The sequence below is a fragment of the Papaver somniferum genome, unplaced genomic scaffold (genome assembly GCF_003573695.1).
Source record: "Papaver somniferum cultivar HN1 unplaced genomic scaffold, ASM357369v1 unplaced-scaffold_22, whole genome shotgun sequence".
Lineage (NCBI taxonomy): Eukaryota > Viridiplantae > Streptophyta > Magnoliopsida > Ranunculales > Papaveraceae > Papaver > Papaver somniferum.
Window position 1 is genome coordinate 714,940 of NW_020632152.1, and position 21,060 is coordinate 735,999.

At 37.3% G+C, this 21,060-nt stretch overlaps 1 protein-coding gene across 1 annotated transcript; it reads left to right on the forward strand.

The window, feature by feature from the left end:
- Positions 1 to 53: 53 nt before the first annotated feature.
- LOC113340570 (epsin-like) lies at positions 54 to 926 on the forward strand. The gene is made up of 2 exons (XM_026585694.1): positions 54 to 201; positions 530 to 926. The coding sequence occupies exons 1-2, from the start codon at positions 139 to 141 to the stop codon at positions 728 to 730; spliced, it is 264 nt and encodes an 87-aa protein (XP_026441479.1). The 5' UTR covers positions 54 to 138; the 3' UTR covers positions 731 to 926.
- The last annotated feature ends 20,134 nt before the right edge of the window (positions 927 to 21,060 follow it).

Genomic DNA, 21,060 nt, shown 5'->3' on the forward strand with positions numbered 1-21,060 from the left:
ATACAAGCAAGTACTGTACTCTCATACCTTCATTCCATCATCTATCCAATTAAGCTATCTCCTCACTCTCATACCTTCATTCCATCATCTATCCAATTAACTTTCTTCACTTTAACTGATAGTCGCTCAGCCTCAGAAATGGCGAAGAGTATTTGTTTTCTTGTTATGATAATGATGATAGGATCGATGGTTGTAGACACTGTAAGTATAGTTAATCTCCCTATAATAGTACTCATGCATGCTGGAGAAAATATTTGAGAAAACGTAGTTGTAATATTCAAACAAGAAGACCTTTCTCCATATTAAACACATATAGAACATAGCGCCTGGGGAAAAAAAAAAGGAAGTAGGAAACTTTTTTGAGAAGTCGTACGAAAAGTGACGGACACAAATTATCGGCCTTCTATAATTCAACTGAAAGTGTTTGGCATCACCCAGTGGCCAGTTTTGTATTCAATTTTTTTAGTTTTGATGTATGAAAATTGGCGTTTATCTATATTCTTACAGAAAGGTTTATAAATTTATGTAGAGGCATTTGTTAGCTAACACTGGTGGCCTTGGGGATACCACTGGTGCCTTGCTCGGAAATACCAACCCAGGTGGCTTATTTGGGGACAAGAACACTGGAGGCACGAATTTGCTCGGAGACAGCAACACAGGCGGCGTAAACGTACTTGGAGGCAGCAATACAAAGGGGGTGAATGTGCTGGGGAATGTGCAGGTGGCCTAGCTGCACTCGGTAACAGCAACACAGGTGGTGTAAGTGGGCTTGTGAATAGCAACACCGGTGGCTTAAATTTGCCTACAGTGGGTGGTATAACTGTTCCCCATGTGTAAATGTTCTCGGACGCAAAAGCGTGTGCATAGGTAGGGAATTAGCACTCTTTCGGTTACTGTGGAGTTGTAAGGAAGAACTAGAAGAAAATAAGAAAGAAATGGTTCCTAAGAGCAACTGCAATGGACGAGTAAACCTATAATTATGATCCAGGGACGAGACGCAACGGGGCGGAGTAAAGACTAAAATCTGGACCAAAACCAAATTACAGACCATATTTGGTCTGGGACCAAGACCAAAACTATATATAGTGGAGCGGAGGTATAATCACCGTTTGGCATCGGGCGTATATATAATCTACGCCTGTTGTGAAACGTAAGTAAAGTCACCGCCCCATAAAGAGGCGTGTATATAAGTTACGCCCGGTTCAGGCGTTGATAAAATGAACGCCCCATTCAGACGAAGATTATACAAACGCCCCAGCCCGGCGTTGATATTCTTAACGCCCCACGCCAGGCGTTGATAAAGTGTACGCCCCATTCAGGCGTTGATATAGTTAACGCCTCACGCCAGGCGTTTATATAGTTAACGCCCCAGACAGGCGGTGATATAATTAACGCCCCATGCCAGGCGGTGATATAATTAACGACCCATCCCGGCGTTGATATAGTTAACGCCCCACGGCAGGCGTTTATATAGTTAACGCCCCAAGCTTGAGTTTAAAAAAAAAAAATACTTAGACAAAATTAATTTTGAAATTTTTTTATACCGTTGGTAATTCGACCGTTGAAGAAAATGGAACGTTGAAGAAAATGGAACGTTGGATAATTTGGAACGTTGGAAAGTTTGGAAGACATTTTCGGAAGAAACACCTATATATACACATGAGATCCTGTGACATTTTCCCACGACCAATACTTCAAACTATCCACACAAATAAGAAGAAATATTATTTCTGCTTTCAAATCAGTTGGAAAATTTTCACGGATTCGCTTACAATGGCACCAAGAGTAGCACGAGGTCCAAATTTTACGACAATCGAAGATGTAACAATGTGTAAAATTCATTTATCTATATCTCAAGATTCTAGTGTTGGAGCTGATCAATCAGAGGCGACGTTGTGGACTCGTATCAAGGATGATATTGAACTTCATTTACCTAATAATCCAGAGCGGTCTTGGAGTTCTTGGCAAAAACGATATCAGGGAATAAGTAAAGATGTGGCGTTATTTTCGGCAAAAGAGGCAGAAGTTGAAGGTGAATATCATACTGGATGGGGTCCTGAAAAGAAGGTAAGCATTCTTGATTTTTCCAACCATTGTTTTCTAATATTTAATAAGCGCCCATGTACTTAAGTGTTCTTAAAAACATTAACAGCTTGAAGAAGTTAACAAGAGGTTCAAGGAATGCAACGATGGGAAAATATTTAAGCACGAAGAGTGCTACCAAGTTGTGTTAGAAAATATAAAATATAATCGACGATCAACTTTTGTATTCGATACGACGCATGATTTGGACACTTATGAGAATAACGAGGAAGATGATGAAGGACCGCAAACAACAACTCAAGGAGAGACCGGTAACGATACAGATGGGGGAGACATAGAGAACACATATCTTCGTAGGATGGGGAAAAAAGCAGCAAAAAGATTGAAGAAAACAGGGAGAGAGAAATCCAGTCACCAAGAGGAATTGATGGGAATAATTATTAAAGAACAAAAAAATTTCAATACTCATTACCAAGCACAATCAAGATTCAAGATGGAACAAAGAGAAGCAGAGTTTGCAGCAAAACAAGCTGAACATGCTGCAAAAATAGCCAAGCAAGCTGAAGACGAAGAATTTCGCATCATTATGATGGATCTTGAAAAAATGGAACCTGTACAACAAGAGTACTTCCGACTTCGCAGGGCGGACATAGTTCGGAATAAAAGAAACCAATCTTAACACAAAGGCGGAATAGTTCAAACCTTAATTATTTCTCCTATTTAGTGATTAGTAGTATTATTAGTATTATTATGTTTTAAATTTCTTAGTATCTGAACAATTAGCATTATTATTATGTAATTTTTTGATTTTAAATTTACTTCCGTTGATTTGAATTAAATTTCTACTTTTTTGAAACATACGACCTTAATTAAAACTTGAGGATGTTTACGTACAAAGAGATAATAGAAAGGAAATGACAAACGACAATTTTTAATTCCCATATTCTGCCCATATATATTCGATCAAGTCATCACGCAAGCGAATATGTGCATCTTTGTTACGCATTGCACATCGGCGTTGCTGAGCTCTAATTTGGGAAAACTCGTCACTATTGCCTCTTAATATATTAACCGGTGCTGCGTTGCTACGTTGTTCATAAACATGTGGCCAGTCACCGGGTAGACGCTCATCCTCGACTATCATATTATGTAAGATAATACAAGTTTTCATGATATAGGCAAGCACATCTGGATTCCACATTCTTGCAGGTTGTTTGATGATTCCAAATTGTTGTTGAAGTACACCAAATCCCCGTTCAACATCTTTTCTTGCACCCTCTTGCATCGATGAAAATATTTCCTTTTTCCTACCCACCGGATGTTTAATGGCCGTAATAATAGTAGGAATCTCTGGATATATTCCATCACCTAGATAATACGGCATATCATATGAATGTCTGTTCACCTCATAGCTCACCGGCGGTGCTTTTCCTGTTACAAGACTTCGAAAAACATATGAACGGTTCATAACATTAATATCGTTGTTAGAACCGGGCATACCAAAAAAAGCATGCCAAAACCATAGGTCATATGACACCACTGCCTCCAACACGATACTTTCGCTCCCTTTATACGCGGTGTAAGCCCCAGATTCTGCCGACGGACATTTATCCCATTTCCAATGCATGCAATCTAGACTACCCATCATCCCAGGAAATCCCCGGTCTTTGTTTTGCTTGAGCAACAGTTCAATATCACCAGCCGTTGGTTCACGCAAATATTCTTTCCCATACAAATTCACAATCGTCTTACAGAACCTACGAGTAGCTTCCAACACAGTTGTTTCTCCTATGCGTAAGTACTCGTCTATTGCATCTGCCGCACATCCGTAAGCTAACATTCGTACTGCTGCTGTTACTTTTTGATGAGGGTTTAATCCTAAAACTCCACAAGCATCGGGCTTTTGAACAAAATATCTGTTTGCATTGGTAACAACTTCCACTATCCGGTTAAACAATTGTCGACGCATTCTAAATCTTCTGCGAAAAACATTGGGTGGTTGGTTTGGGTACGGAGAGAAATAGTCGTTCCATAGAAGTTCAGCCCCTGACTCACGATCTCTTGGTATTCTGATACGAGTTTGAGGCCATTTTGAATTTGTAACAAGGACTCCCAAACTAACGGCCATGTTATTTTGCATAATTTCTATTGCATCATCATCCGAGGAATAAAAACTACTATTAGAAGAAGAAGATGAAGAAGAAACAGAAGAGCAATAATGAGCGGTTTTCTCATATTGTTCCATTGCTATATGAAGCAGAAGAGATGTATTGTTATTCATATATTGAGTGAAACCAGTCTTTAATTTATAACCCATTTTCAAGAGCATTAAAAAAACCAAAAAAATAGATATTTTTTTGGGTTCACGCAAATGTGTTTTCCAAAAAAGATAAAGTTTTTGTCAGTGACCTGATATGACAATACTATATATGATTAGACTATACTATATATGATATGACTATACTATATAAGATAAGAAAAGATAACTCCAAAGACAGTTCATCTAAATAGTCATAACAAATTAACCCTTCGTATTATCATTATCCGAAGTGGACGATCTTGGTGCCACAAAAGGCATGTGCGTTCTCGGATTGGTATTGACTGAGGACATTGTTGAAGCTGATCCCTGATTCATACCAGTCCAAACTTGTGATGGCAGGGTTTGGGAAAAGGAACCGTATCCAAGCTGAGGTTGGACAGTGTGCGGCATACGGAAAAGAGATAGTTGTTGCTGCAAATCAACGTTCGCATTATTTAGCCTTTGTATTTCTGCTTCTTTCGACATGATAACGTCCATCCTCTCCTTCGTTTGTTTTAATGTAAATTCGCGAAATTGTTGATTAAAATCAGCATTTTCTTGAAATAATGTGTAAGCTTCATGCTGTGAAGAAAAAATAAAATATATAAGTACAAATATACCAACAAAAATCGAACGTACAATAAAAAGTCGAAAGTACACTTACGTGGGATAATAAATGTGGAGGAGGGATATGTACATGTTCAACAGGTTGTTCAATTGGTACCGTATACAAGTGACCGACATACCCATATGTTTGGGCTTCCCAAATAGGATGGGTCACGTAATCTTTGGAGTTGGTTACCATTGTCCAGTATTGTAAATATATATCATAATCTTTAACAACTTGCACTATCTCTGTTGCATCGACCAAACCTTCTTTTTTTAGGCGTTCGGCTTGAATATTGCCAATATCCCCTATAACTGTGTGTAGTCTTATAGGAACAGCGAAAGTACAATGGTTTTGCCGCCAACACCTTTCACCAAGATACATGTTGTGCTGTACAGTTAGAAATGGAATAAGAATTTAGTAAGTATGTTATATAGGTAAAAAGTATGTTATATAATAAAATTTACAAATTAACTCACAATGCCCATGTAAGAAAATATATATCTCGAGTCTGATAGCCGCGTAGCCGTGCATCCCATATCAGATGCAAGAACTTCTCTGTATGATTCCCATGGGCGCCATGTCACTTGTTCAGCAGTAAGCTTACTTAGTAAATCCCTACAACGGAAAATATCATTTGTATTCTTCGGTACATTCCATTTAGAAGATACGGGCCATTTTTGTTCTGTACTCGCCTCTGGGATTTCTGGTCGACATATGCCCAGGTATTCATATCCCCAAAACTACTCCATCAAAATAATTAGCCAATTTAATAAATTATCAAAAAAATAAACAATGAGAGGAAAAATAACTAGATTGAAAGAATACCTCTAATACTTGGAACGGACCACATAGTGCCTTCTGTCTCCTCCCAGATAAACGGAGTGCCGCATACAATTTCGAAAACGCAGCACCACCCCAGTCATACGTGGATACTACATCAAGATTTTCAAAAGCAGCTAACCATCCAGCATTAATATAAGTCTTTGCATTAGAAAAGAAAAAATGTCCCAAAACATACATGAAAAAGGCAATTGCTACTCTATGAGCCAGGGTGCTATCATTTTCAGCCGCAACCAACTTGTCTTCGATGAAATATGACCTTAAATATTTAATTGTAATTGAATTTGAAACCCACGACGGTGCTTTTGGACAGAGCGTGACATCTTGGATATCCGGAAAGATATGCTCACGAACATGTTCAAATTGGTACTTCCCCGAATCATAAGGAACATCAGGCCCATCACCGATATTCAGTCCAGTCAACATGAGCCAATCTAGGGGGGTGAATCCCATCTCACCAAATGGGAAGTGAAAAGTGTTTGTTGTATCCCAAAACCGCTCAGCAATATAATCAACCATTGAATGGTTGGTTTCGCTACATTGTATGTCCAGTAAATTTTGCCATCCCGCTTTTTCAATAATATATTTAGCTCTAGGACAGTGTTGTGAAATAGTTTGATAGTGATGAATTACCGATGCCAAAGATCCACGATGTTGATACTTCAATTTGTGCTCCCCTGTAAATGTGATGTCCGTAGTAGCGTGCGGTTTATCATCTTGCAGTATAGGAAACCTCCCTAACCGGGGAATATCAACCTCCTTAATTGTACCAGTGGCGATTAAATTATAATCCTCTTCGGCTACAGATTTTTGTTTCTTGTTCGTCTTCACGCGACCATTGAAACACGCTGTGAATTTGTTCAACATCTGTGCACACACAATATAGATGCAATTACATTATTAAAAGACCAACCCTCATTAACGAATATTTTTATTAGTCCATCACCATTTATATTCCAAATATTATAAATCCTTAACACAAACCATATCAATTCCAAATTCTATAATTCCAGAAACACAAATTAAATCGTCACCGATGCATTTCCAAAATCATTACAAGATTCCATAACCCAATTTAATCACTTCAAGATTCCATAAAAATCACTAAAAAATCAATTCCATACTCACGCAATTAGCTCTTCTACATATGTAACTCCCAAAATTTACATAACTACAATTTACATAACTAAAATTAATCACCTCAAAATTCAATAAAAAACAATACAAATTCAATTATTGGTAACCATATTCACATACAACATGCAGAAAACCAATAATTAATCCAATAATTTACATAACTACAATAATTTACAATAATTTAAAATTAATCCAATAATTTACATAACTACAATTATTGATAACCATATTCACTAAAATTAATTACCAACAGACAACATGAAGAAAAACAATAAAAGGAAGCTCTCAATTGAAATAGGTTGATTGAAACAGTTGAAGGGTGAGAACTATTTCCCACATAATCTACATAACCACGGATTTTTACAATACCCAAAAATAATAAATCAAATTTTTACAATACCACTGTGGAAGCTCTAATAAATTTTAGTGAATAGATTATAAATCAAATAAAAATTTACAATACCCACAAATCAAATTTTTACAATACCCACAAATAAATTTTTACAACCACTGTGGAAGCTCTAATAAATACCCAATTTTTAAGCTCTAACTATTTTTAAAAAAAATTCACTGTGTGTTTTATCTCTAACCACTGTGTGTTTTATCTCTATAAAAACATAAAACACACATACCCAATTTTTAAGCTCTAACCACTGTGTGTTTTATCTCTATAAAAACATAAAACACACATACCCAATTTTTTCACATACATATTAATCTCTATAAAAACATAAAACACACATACCCACAAATATTAATCTCAAATTTTTTTAAGCTCTAACTATTTTAAAAAAAAATTCAACCAAATTTACATAATCATCAAATATGGTTTTTTTCACATACATGATCATAAAACACACATACCCAATTAAATTTAACCAATTTCATATTCTTATTTGTTCGTTAAAACCAAATTTTAGATAAACTAATTTTAACAAATAAAACCCTAAATAAATTATACAAACAATATGGATAAAACAAAAGAGATTAAGAAAAAAAAACATACCTCTTTTTTAACCCGGGTTCATCAAGTATCTTGGTTTTTTCTTTTCTTTTACTGCTCTTCACTGTGATGTTTTTGTTAAGAAGCTGTGTTGTGTTTGTGGGCGGTAGAAACAAAGAAACAAAGAGGAGGTAGAAAAGAAAAGAAGAAGACGGAGAAGATTAGGGTAAAGGGAAAGTGAACACGTGGGCTATACGTGGTGGTTAGAGATTGGCAGGGCTTTAATGCCACACGTGCTAGATACGTGTGTTAATGGAAGTCCAACACTATACGTACGCCTGCAAACCAAGCGTTCATTATACGTACGCCTGAGAGAAGAAGAGGCGTTGATTATACGTACGCCCCACGTCAGGCGTTCATTATACGTTCGCCTCAAAGAGGCGTTGATTATACTTACGCCTCAAAACAGGCGTTGATTATACGTTCGCCTGCTACAGGCGTTGATTATACGTACGCCTGATACAAGCGTTGATTATACGTCCGCCCCACGTCAGGCGTTGATTATACGTACGCCTGATACAGGCGTTGATTATACGTCCGCCCCACGTCAGGCGTTGATTATACGTACGCCTGATACAGGCGTTGATTATACGTCCGCCCCTCGTCAGGCGTTGATTATACAAACGCTTCATTCAGGCGTTGATTATACGTTCGCCACACCAGGCGTAGATTATACAAACGCCCCTTCTCCGAGCGTGAAATATATGTACGCCCCACAACAAGCGTATTCTTTATCAACGCCCCACAAGCAGCGTTAATTATATCTCCGCCCGGCCCAAAGGAAGATTATACCAACGCTCCACATTCAAGCGTGGATTATACATCCGCCCGACTAAATATACTCCACTGCCTTAACGTGACACTACAGACTAAACTCAAATTTGATCGTTTGTTTTGGTCTTTGATCTTTGGTTTTGATCGTACCACTGTGGACGCTCTAAGAGAGCATAACTCCTTATGAACAACCTGTATAATTAAGTTATTTGCATCTTTTCATCTATACATAAATGTCATTTGCGAATAAATTATCATGTTAGAAAACATGATTCATGGTATTAACGGTCTAGAAAATGTTTGTTTCAACGAATGTTGAGATTATTATTAGTCCCACATGGTTGGATTATTTAAGATCCTGCAGTTTAATTAGGGCCTTTCCACTCATTGCCAATTGGTTTTGAGTTGGATGCCCGCAGACTTTAACATGGTATCATCGACCAAGAATCGGTCCTTTGATATTAATTTTTTATTTTTCCCTTCACTTTGTTGAGAGTACATTTTTTTTATAAGGTCTAAATCTCTGCAACGGAAGGCAATATCTCTTGGAGATTATCTCATGTGTTACTCAATAGTAAAAATTATGTTCTTTGGTCCCAAATAGTAGCCTTGGCTATTGGTGGAAAGAAGAAAGTGAGTTTTATCAATGGAAACTCCATTTGTTCCCGTCCAAAGAAGAATCCAAATATGAGGAGTGGGTATCAACAGATCAGACCATTTGATCTTGTTTTTTAATTCCATCGAAGCTTCAATTTCAGAAGTTTTTACATTTTCTGATTCAGCGAGACGAAACTCATAAAAAATCTGGGAGTGCTGAGACGAAAGCTATTAAAGAGATGACTAACAGAAGTGCTTTTCTTGTTGCAAAACAGTAAAAACGTACATCTTTTGAGACAGAAAAAGGTATGCAAATTTATTACAATAAGCACAAGAAAGAGAACTATCATTGTGATTATTGCAGGAGAACTGGACATACCAGGGATCGTTGTTGGTTATTACATCCTCATCTCAAGATTAGTTACGACAAGCATAAGAAAGATTACGCTGCCGTAGCCGACAATTTGATTTCGATAAACAACTTGGCTAAACTTTTTCTACAACAATTGAGTAAGTCCGTTCCATCTAAATCTGTTTCCTCTCCATTTACTGATGCTTTAGGTAGGTTACAAGCATACGTTATTGCATCTTCTAAAATTGATCCATGGGTAGTTGATTCAGGAGCCACTGACTATATGGCTAATAACTCTACTGTTGTGCATAACTTTACACCGAAAGTAGGTAAGCATGATGTAGCTATAGCTAATGGATCGACTGTTCCTGTACAAGGGAGTGGAAATATTAACTTTTCCCCCAAAACCTCGTCTTCTGACGTTCTAGTGGTTCCATATTTTCCTGTTCAGCTCCTATCAGTTGGAAAAATAACGAATGATTTGAATTGTGATGTTATTTTCTCTCCCACTTCAGTCACATTTCAGGATCGAAAGACGAAAACGATTATTGGTGAGTGAGTTTATTCTAATGGGCTTTACCTATATCAACCTTCTAATAAAGCATGTCATGCCACTAATTTGATTGAAAATCATACTCTCCATAAACGTCTTGGCCATCCATCAAGTCGTATCTTAAAACATCTTTTTCCTGTTTTGTCATTTGAGTCTAGTGTTTGCGATGTTTGTCAATTTTCCAAGCAAACTCGTTTACCATTTCATAATTCATTGTCGGTATCGGCTAAACCTTTCGAGCTAATTAATTCAGACTTGTGGTCATCACCTATTGAATCTTATGATGGTTTTAAATATTTCGTTATATTTGTTGATGATTACTCTCGTAGTACTTGGTTATATTTGTTGAAATCTAAAACTGAGGTTTTCTCTATTTTCCAAGTTTTTCATCGTATGCTAACTAACCAGTTTGATGCCAAGATTAAAATTTTTAGAACAAATAATGGAACTGAATTTTCCAAAGGATACCTACCCGGATATCTTCGTGAAAATGGCATTGTGCACCAAACAAGCTGTGTGGGAACGCCACAACAAAATGGCGTGGCTGAAAGAAAAAATAGGCATATTTTGGAAACAACACGGGTGTTAATGCTTCAGATGAACGTTCCAAAAAAGTACTGGTCTCATGGGGTGTTGGCTGCAACATATTTAATTAATCTCATGGGGTGTTGGCTGCCTCCCTACTCGAGTACTTCAATTTGAATCTCCATTAGAAGTTTTAAAAGACCGGAAGATTGATTTGTCTCATTTACGAGTGTTCGGATGCGTCTGCTATGTTCATGTACAAGCACCTCGGCGGGATAAATTTGATCTGCGATCAGTTCGATGTGTATTCTTTGGGTACTCTTCCACACAAAAAGCATATAAATGCTACGATGTTGCGGCACGTAAAATTCTTATCCCCAGAGACGTACGTTTTGATGAATGTGCACTATATTTTCAACTGAAAACAGACTAAAAAGACAGGTCTGGGGGGAGTATTTGTGTGATTTGGCTCCTCTTGCACCCATGATAAATAGAGAAGTAATAGCAAGAGATATGTCTATTTTGCCAACATGTTCAGAACCGGTTATCTCCACTTTGAATGAAGAGACGACAATACCTATTTCTGATCATCCTACTGAAATTAACGTTGAGGTTGACCCTGTTACTACTCCAGGTGTATCTCCTTATACACGTGGAGATGTTAATGCTTCTCAAATTAATGTACCAGCACAAACAATACCAACTGCAACTATTCAAGCTGCTGCACCAACTATTTCTCCAGCTGCTGCACAACCACAACAAATATGAATTATTACTTCTGAAGTTGATGCACCAACTACTATTTCTCAATCTACTGCACCAATACAAAGAAGATCAACTAGACAAACAAAAACTCCAGAGAAACTAAAAGATTTCTTGACTTATCATGCAACCACATATCCTATACAAGAGCATTTACCATTTAATAATATTTCACAAACTCATTCTTCTTTTCTTACTGCCTTATCCAGGGAGGACGAGCCAAAGAATTTCAAAGAAGCAAACGCACTTCCAGTTTGGAGGAACTCCATGGGGAAAGAGTTACGACGAGAATGGAACTTGGGACATTTTTCGCCTACCATGAGGAAAAAAGGTTGTTGGTTGCCGATGGGTATACAAAATAAAGTACAGGAGTGACAGAACTATTGAACGACGCTAGTCAAGGCTCGTTGCAAGAGGATTCAATCAAACATATGTAGAAGACTATAAAGAAACATTTGCTCCAGTAGCGAAAATGAATACCTTTAGAGTTTTAATGTCACTTGCTGCAAATCAAGGGTGGAAATTATTTCAGATGGATGTAAAGAATGCATTTTTACATGGAGATCTAAAAGAAGAAGTATATATGAGTGTGCCACCGGGCCATCCTGCTGAAGGAAAACTAGGTGCAATATGTAGACTTAAGAAGGCGATATACGGACTAAAGCAATCACCACTGGCATGGTACGCAAATCTTAGATCAGTTCTTATGATGAATGGTCTCAAACAAAGTAACGCAGATCCAACATTATTTGTCAAACGAAGCGCGTCAGGTATTATTGTGGTTTTGGTATATGTGGATGATATAGTGATAACAGGTGATGATCATTCAGAGATTACAAGACTCAAAACTCTCTTGCACACCAAATTTTCTATAAAGGATCTAGGTATCCTAAAGTATTTTCTTGGTTTAGAAATTGCCTACTCTAAGAAAGGTATTTTTATAAATCAAAGAAAATATATATTGGATTTACTAAAGGAAACATGAAACTTGGGGATAAAACCATCGGAGACGCCTATCGATTGTCGAGCAAAGATTGATGAAGATGGTGATTTGTTTCCAGATCGTGGTCAGTTTCAAAGGTTAGTGGGCAAGCTTATATATCTCACCATTACAAGACCAGACATCTCTTATGCCGTGAGTCTTGTAAGTAGATTTATGCATTCTTCTACGGTTCATCACATGAATGCTGTCCATAGAATTCTGCAATACCTTAAGGGCTCACCAGGAAGAGGTTTGTGGATGCGTAAAAATGAACATAGCTCTATTACTGGTCATTGTTCTATTTCCATTTCAGCCTACACAGACGCAGATTGGGCTGGATGCCTGTTGATCGAAGGTCGACAACGGGCTATTGTACTTTTGTTGGTGGAAATTTGGTAACATGGAGGAGCAAGAAACAAAATGTAGTTGCCCGATCTAGTGACGAAACAGAATATCGAGCCATGGCACTAACAACTTGTGAAATAATTTGGCTCCGAGCCTTATTGCGAGATTTGGGTTTTGCATCGTCTCAACCAACCAAGATGTTTTGCGACAACTAAGCTGCTATGCATATTGCCTCAAATCCTGTCTTCCATGAGAGAACAAAACATATTGAAGTTGATTGCCACTTCGTTCGGGAAAACTTGAAAGCCAATGTTATCAGTACGCCTTTCGTTCCTAGTGCTTTGTAGTTGGCTAACATATTTACAAAAGGACTATCCGCTGCTAAAATGAAAGAGATATTGGGAAAGTTGGGCTCAATAGACATCTACGCACCAACTTGAGGGGGAGTGTTGGAGAAGAATAAGGTGAATATTGATACGGACATATACTGTTTCCATACAAGTGTTTACCGTTAACAAAACTTTCTCTCTTTTACAGATCATATCTTCTCTATATCAGGAAGGTTATCATCTATATGTAATAGATACACATATAAGGTTACCATCCCCATTGTACTGTTACAGATTCTTAATAAGAAAGAATCATCTCTTCTTTCTTGTGGATGTATGCTTAAAGAGCCGAACCACGTTAATCCTTTGTGTCATTCAATCTTCACTTGTGCCAACTGAATCTTCATGGTATCAGAGCAGGCTATTTGTGTCGAGTCAGTTGACCGCACCTTTATTCCGCGTCACCCGATTTTGTCCACGTGTTTGTAAAACCCGCCGAGGCTACACGTGGGGGGCATGTTGAGATTATTATTAGTCCCACATGGTTGGGTTATTTAAGATCCTGCGGTTTAATTAGGGCCTCTACACTCATTGCCAATTGGTTTTGAGTTGGATGCCCGCAGACTTTAACAACGAATAAAGATTGTTTTTCAATATAGCATGAAAATATTTCCTTTCGATTTCATTTTTACTTATGTGGTGTTTTTCAATTTCTAGTCCGTTGTATCTCTTAAAGTTCCAATTTGTTTATACCTTTGAATAAAAATTTGAAAAAGAACAATAGAAGAAACATGTCTTTTGGATTATAAATCGAATTTATAAAACTCCCCCCGTTTTTACAAAATTGGGTAAAATGAAAAAGTGATAGATCTCTATTTTTGATATGGAGAAAGTATATAAAAAGTTTTTCCACGGAAAATATAAAACTCCCTTCGTGCGAAATTAATGGATCTAATTGGATTTATTTTTTGTCACGCAAATAATTAAGCTATCTCACTAATGAAGAGGGTATTTATAAAACTATAAGAACCCTTTTAATTGATTATTGTTAATATAGGAGATATACTATCTCCGTTCTAATTTAGACGATGTTTTACAGTTTTTCACGCAAATTAAGAACACAAAATTGGTTAAAAATACCAAAATCAACAATTCTTGGGTGAAATGGACAGTTAGATTTTGATACTGTTTAAATGGACAAAAATGTAAAAATAGGAAGGATGTAACCAGTTTCATCGTGCCCATTTTCAAATATTTTTTCTTATTTTTAATTTACACAGGATGTATCCAGTTTTATCCTTGCTATTTTTTAAATTTAAGCTATTTTTTTTTGGCCATTTCACCCAAACTATTTTTTACTCGTCCATTTGAACCGTGATTTAAAAATATTTGGAAAAATGACCCATTTTCCGAATTAAGAAACATCAAAGAGAGTAATTTTTTTCCAAATCAACCCGTATTAATATCTTCCTAAAAATTTAAACCTTCTAATTTTTTGTTTATGGATTCTACTATAAATTATGAATCCCATGTAATTCCACTTGGGATGACCAAATATCTTAAGATAGTAGAGAATAAATTTAAAATCTTAAATTAGATTAATTATCTCTCACTGATAACAAAGACAATGAATGTAATGTTGCGATCCCAAAACAGGGGTAAATTAGTGAGAATTTAGAGAAAATAGCTAAACTCTCATCTATTTTGGAACATACAAAAAACCCTAAAACATCATCTAAAGTGGAACGGAGGGAGTATATAATTTGATAGCCTTGTTTATATTTGTCACGTAGGTGTTTTAAAATGTTTTTCAATGGTATAAAGTTTGCAAAAAATCGTGGTATAGTCTAAGAGATAAATCAATTCTAAGTTTCATTAGTTATTATCTACAAGGATATAATTGTAAAAAAAAAATACTTAAACATCCTATCTTTTACTCCTTGTCTTAATTGTGCAAACTGTAAATAGCTCAATTAATTTGGCAAGGAGGGAGTATGTAAAAAGTGTATGGAAGATCTATATATGGAACAATAAGCGAGCGTGAATATGATTGTGTGGAGATAGGCATAGCTGCAAGAAGTATAAAATCCCATGCATGGCTTCAAATTAAAACGTAACGAGATTAATTTTTTATTCCCTGAAAGAAATTAGTGACCTGGCTTTAAGACATTTCATTAAAAACTAAGGATTCGGGGACCTGTGTTACAAAAAAAATAGAGACATCTAATATCGATCCACAGGAGGATGCATTGATATTAGATTTATCTACTAATAACTGATTTTCAATACCAACAAGATAGATGAGTTTAGAGGTCTAACAAATTTTGCTAGAATATCTGTTACCATATTTCCTTGTCTTGGAATAACATAAAAACCTAAAAAATTGTTGCATAATTAAGCCAATCTGTTTGCTTCATCTAAGTAGGCTTTGGAACACCAGAAAATGTCAGAATTCTTTCCTTGAATATACTTGAAGAGGCTTTCGTAATTTCCTTTTATGCTGAAGTTTTCCGATCCTTTCTATTAAATAAAAATTTTCAAAGATTATGCGCTATAGAACATGTGTGTGGATTGTTCCTACTCAATGTTTTTCTTTTCATTTTTGCCCCTCACCGGTGAAAACTTATCAGCACTATTTTACACTCATGTGTGTAATTCATTGAGGAAAAACTTCACACAGAGAATCGGAACTAGGGGGCGGTTCTTGTGTGTTGTAGCCCTTACCCTCCTCCCTCTCCAAAAGGAAAAGAACAAGATAATCATCATTATTTCCAATAGTAACGAAAAATGCCCAAAAATGTACTTTTAAAGTTTTTAGCTGGAGTTTACGTTTTAAGAATACATAACCATACCTCGTCAATTAAAAATTTGCAACTCGATTTTGATAACTTTTTCCGCCTAATATTTTTATGAGTATTCAAGACTCAAGAGAAATCGCGGCTGAAACTAGAGTTAGATTAAGTACTCAGAAAAGGAAGAAAATCTAGCCACCATGCACCCACAGATTCCTAGTTTCCTCGCTGCAGAGAATACTAAATACATTCTCAACCAACAAGAAGAAAACAATTTCAATCTCAATCATTGTGGGGAGACAATATGATCAAAATATAATTGTACGTCCAAAATGTCCAATCCATATACTGTGAGTCTGTGAGTTGACTAGCTTGCATGTGAAGATAATTAATAATTTTTTTCTTGTGATGTAATTTTAGACTTTAGTATCCGTCTTCAGACAAGAAGTGAAGGGGCAGGTCACGTACTATGTAGCTTTAGACCCCAGCCGTTAGAATGCAGCAACCTAGGACAGTAGTTGCATGTACTTAAAGTAGTAGATATTTATTTACTTTCTCGGGTTAGGGTATATAGACCACCTCGGGTTAGAGTATATAGACCACCGTGAGGTCCGTGACTAAATCCTAGGACAGGCTAAAACTATGGAGCTCCCGATTCTTACCTGACCAGGTTAATGTATTTATTGTAAGAGTGACCATTGGAAACGATAAAACCCTTGATCGACATCTAGTTTGTGATCAAGTGAGTGTCAAACCACTAAGCCGTCCCCATATACGGTGAAGTAGTAGATATTTTAATATGAACTGTCAGTCAACTGTCGGCCCTTATTTCAAAATCCAAATGAACCTAGCTAGCTCAATAATAGTTCCATAAATAGAGCTTGTGTTGTTATGGACACAATACAAGTCTCGTTGGTAGTACGGTCAAGTTCTAGATTAGGAAATCTATTTGGTTAAGAAAACCAAGTATTTGTGTCCTAAATATAGCAGTTTAAGAGATTTGTCTCTTACCCTATACTTGTAAGAAAATAATCATTGTTAACGATTGTGTCCACGCCTATTGATGTGTATAAATAGCCATAGAGAGAACTAGAGATAAACACACCAGAACTAGTAAGAGTTCTCTTCTTCTCTGCTTGAGCTTTGTATATTCCAACCTATACGGTGATATATAAAATTGTTATTCCTTTCCGAGGATTCAACCTCGTTAAATACTTGTTCTTCTTGTGTGTGTGATTGTGTTCTTGGCAATACTGAGGTACCGTTGTAGGTGAAACCTAACGCTTCCGCAGGCTTAGGCGCAACAATTGGTATCAGAGCAAGGAGACGCTCTTGGATACGGGTACTCGAATTGCAGTTGAAGTGAAGGTATTTTTATGAAGATTGCTTGAGGTAATAGAAATCTCAAAGGTTCTGTTTTTTATCTATACTTGGTTGTTTGTGAACACTGGTTGACGGGGACGAAGATCTGAAAAATCCTTTAGGAGAACATTCAGAATCCACAAATAAAGATAAAGAAACAAAAGAAGAAATACTTCATTCACATAAATCACAACTCAAGGTAGAAAAGTTTACAGGAACCAATAACTTTGGTTTATGGAGAACGGACGTAATGGATGCTCTTGTTCATCTTGACCTAGAAGAAGCTCTAGAAGGTCAGCCAATGGAGATGTCTGAAAATCAATGGAACAAGATGAATAAATTATGTCTTGCTTCGATACGAGGGTGTTTAGCAACTGCAGTAAGAGTTAATTATCAGCACGACACTTCAGCTAAGGATCTCTGGGAAAAGTTAGAGAAGGAATACCTTGTGAAGAACGTGGCCAATAGGATACATCTTAAAAGGAATTTGTATCGCTATAACATGAAGAGAGGTGCAACCCTAACCGAGCACCTAGATTCATATAATAAAATTCTTGCTGAGTTGGTTAACTACGATGAGAATATCAACGACGAAGAACAAGCTTTGTGTCTGATAAACTCTTTTCCTGAAAGGTATGAACCCGTGATTAAAGCTGTAATGCACGACAAAGATAAGATGACATACACTGAGGTCACTACAGCATTACGTAGTAAGGAGTTCAGGAAGATGGATCGTGAAGACCTTGCAAGTGAAGCTAACAATGACTTGCTTCTTGTAAGAGGTCGTTCAACAGACAGGAGAAAGAACAATGGTGGATATGGTAAAGGTAGAGGACGTTCTAAGAGTATAACACGACTGCAGAAAGATGAGTGTGCTTGGTGCCATGAATTTGGTCATTGGGCTAAGGATTGTATCAAGTGTAAGGCAAGAGAAGGAGATAATAGTAATACCGAGGTGAATATTGCGAAAGGTAATGAAGACTCAAATGATGCTTCTGATTTCTTGTTGACTGTGACACCATCAACTTGTGCTATTAAAGATGGTACATGGGTGTTAGATACTGGAGCAACGTATCATATATGTCCATATCGGGACTGGTTCTCAAGTTTTGAAGAGCTTGATGGAGAAGTACGTATGGGAAACAATCATACCTGCAGGGTGATTGAGATTGGTAGTGTTCGTATCAAGATGCATGATGACATGGTTAGAGAGCTAAAGGAGGTAAGATATGTACCTGCCATAAAGAAGAATCTAATTTCACTCGGAACTTTAGAAGCTAAGGGCTACAAGTTAGTCGCTGAAAATGGTGTTCTAAAGGTAATCTCTGGATCTACGGTAATCATGAAGCGCACACGTCATTATAATTTGTACAACTTTATTGGGAGTACAACAACAGGGGATGTGTCTATTTCTGAACACATCGAATGTGCAGCTACCGAGAAGACGAAGCTATGGCACATGAGACTTGCACATCCAGGTGAGACGTCGTTGCATAGGTTGATTCAACAAGACTTTTTGAAAGGTGTTATTGCCTGCAAGTTAGAATTTTGTGAACATTGTGTAAAGGGCAAGAAAACAAGAACAAGCTTTGGCACAACTATCCACAATACTAGTGGTTTGTGTCCTTCCTAGAATGCATCGTTGGGAGGGAAACATTGGTTTGTGTCGTTCATTGATGATTATTATAGGAGCGTATGGCTGTACACCATGAGGCATAAGGATGAGGTCCTAGAAATCTTTGTGACGTGGAAAAAGGCAACTGAGACTCAAACTGGCAGAAAGATCAAAGTACTACGTTCAGACAATGGTGGAGAGTACAAAAGTGATCCGTTCTTGCAAGTATATCAGGATGAGGGGATAAAGAGACACTTCACAATTAAGAAGACACCGCAACAAAATGGGGTAGCAGAACGCATGAATCTTACTTTGCTGGAGAAGGTACGATGTATGTTATCTAATGCTGGATTAGGTAAGGCGTTTTGGGCTGAGGCAGTTACGTATGCGTGCTTCCTCATTAATAGATTGCCATCAGCTGCATTAGAAGGTAAAACTACGATGTAGAAATGGTTTGGTAAACCAGCTTATGACTATGACTCACTTCATATCTTTGGTTGTCCTGTGTGGTATCATGTTAGTGAAAACAAGATTCATAGCCGTGCCGTGAAAGGAATCTTTGTGGGTACGAAAGGTGGAGTGAAAGGGTTAAAGATTTGGAATCCAGTTGAAAAGAAGGTAGTCATGATTAGAGATGTCACGTTCGATGAGATGTCTATGGTAAAGTCTTGGGGTTCTCGGCAGGTGGAGGACAAAAGTACCAGTAGTAGTGAGACTTTGCAGCAGGTGGAGATTGATGCAACTCCACCAATTCCAGTTAAGTCTGTATCTGTTCAGAATACATCTGAAGACATTGGGTCTGCAAGAGAAGTAGCTACTGAAGTTCCAAATGATACTGACGCTGGTGTAGAAGAGGAATAAGAGTCAATAGAAGATACAGAAGCTACGGTCATGGAGACCATAGCAACCAGCAAACCGAGAAGATCAACCAGGAAACCTGGTTGGATGAATTATTTTGTTGCTTATGCATTACTAGTTGTTGAAGATGGTACTCCTACTTCCTATTTAGAAGCTGTATATAGTGCAGAGTGTAAGAAATGGGAAGGTGCAATGCAGGATGAGATGGAGTCTCTTGACAAAAGTAGCACATGGATTCTTATCAAGCTTCCGAACGATAAGAAGGCCATAGGGTGCAAGTGGGTATATGCTAAGAAAGAAGAATCTTCGGTGAATCAAGTACGCTACAAGGAAAGGTTAGTTGCAAAAGGTTATGCTCAAAGAGAAGGGATTGACTACAATGAGGTGTTCTCTCCGGTGGTAAAACACTCATCAATCCGTATTTTGTTGGCCTTGGTAGCACAATATGATTTAGACTTAGTTCATCTAGATGTTAAGACGACGTTCTTATAGGGTGATCTAGAATAGGATATCCATATGACTCAGCCGAGTGGGTTCAAGGTTGCTGGAAAAGAAGATTGTGTATGTAAACTGAAGAGATCGTTGTACAGGCTAAAGAAGTCTCCAAGAAAATGGTACAAGCGATTTGACCAGTTTATGATATCCCAAACATACACAAGAAGTCACTATGACCATTGTGTATACTTCAAGAAGCTACGTGATGGGTCTTTCATATATTTTCTCTTGTATGTCGATGATATGCTGATTGCATCGAATAACAAGAAAGAGATCGATAATTTGATGCACATGTTGTCATCTGAGTTTGAGATGAAAGATCTGGGAGAGGCTAAAAAGATTTTTGGTATGGAGATTCAACGTGATAGAGAGAAGGGTAAGGTTTGTTTTTTCTCAAAAGGTATATTTGAAGAAAGTGTTACAGAAGTTTGGTGTCTACGAAGGAACTAAATCTGTAAGTACTCCCCTTGCTGCTCATTTTAAGTTGAATGCTCGTATGTCTCCCACTACCGAAGAAGAGCGAAGGTATATGGCCCAAGTCCCATATGTTGAGGCTGTTGGAAGCCTCATGTATATGATGGTATGTACAAGGCCTGACATTTCACATGATGTTAGTATGGTCAGCCGTTATATGCATTGTCCTGGTAAGGGACATTGGCAAGCTGTGAAATGGATTTTGTGGTATCTTTATGGTACAATTGATGTTGGCTTGGAGTTTGTGCAGGATAAAAGTAACAATCAGTTGTGCGTTGGGTATGTGGATTCTAACTATGCTGGTGATTTGGAC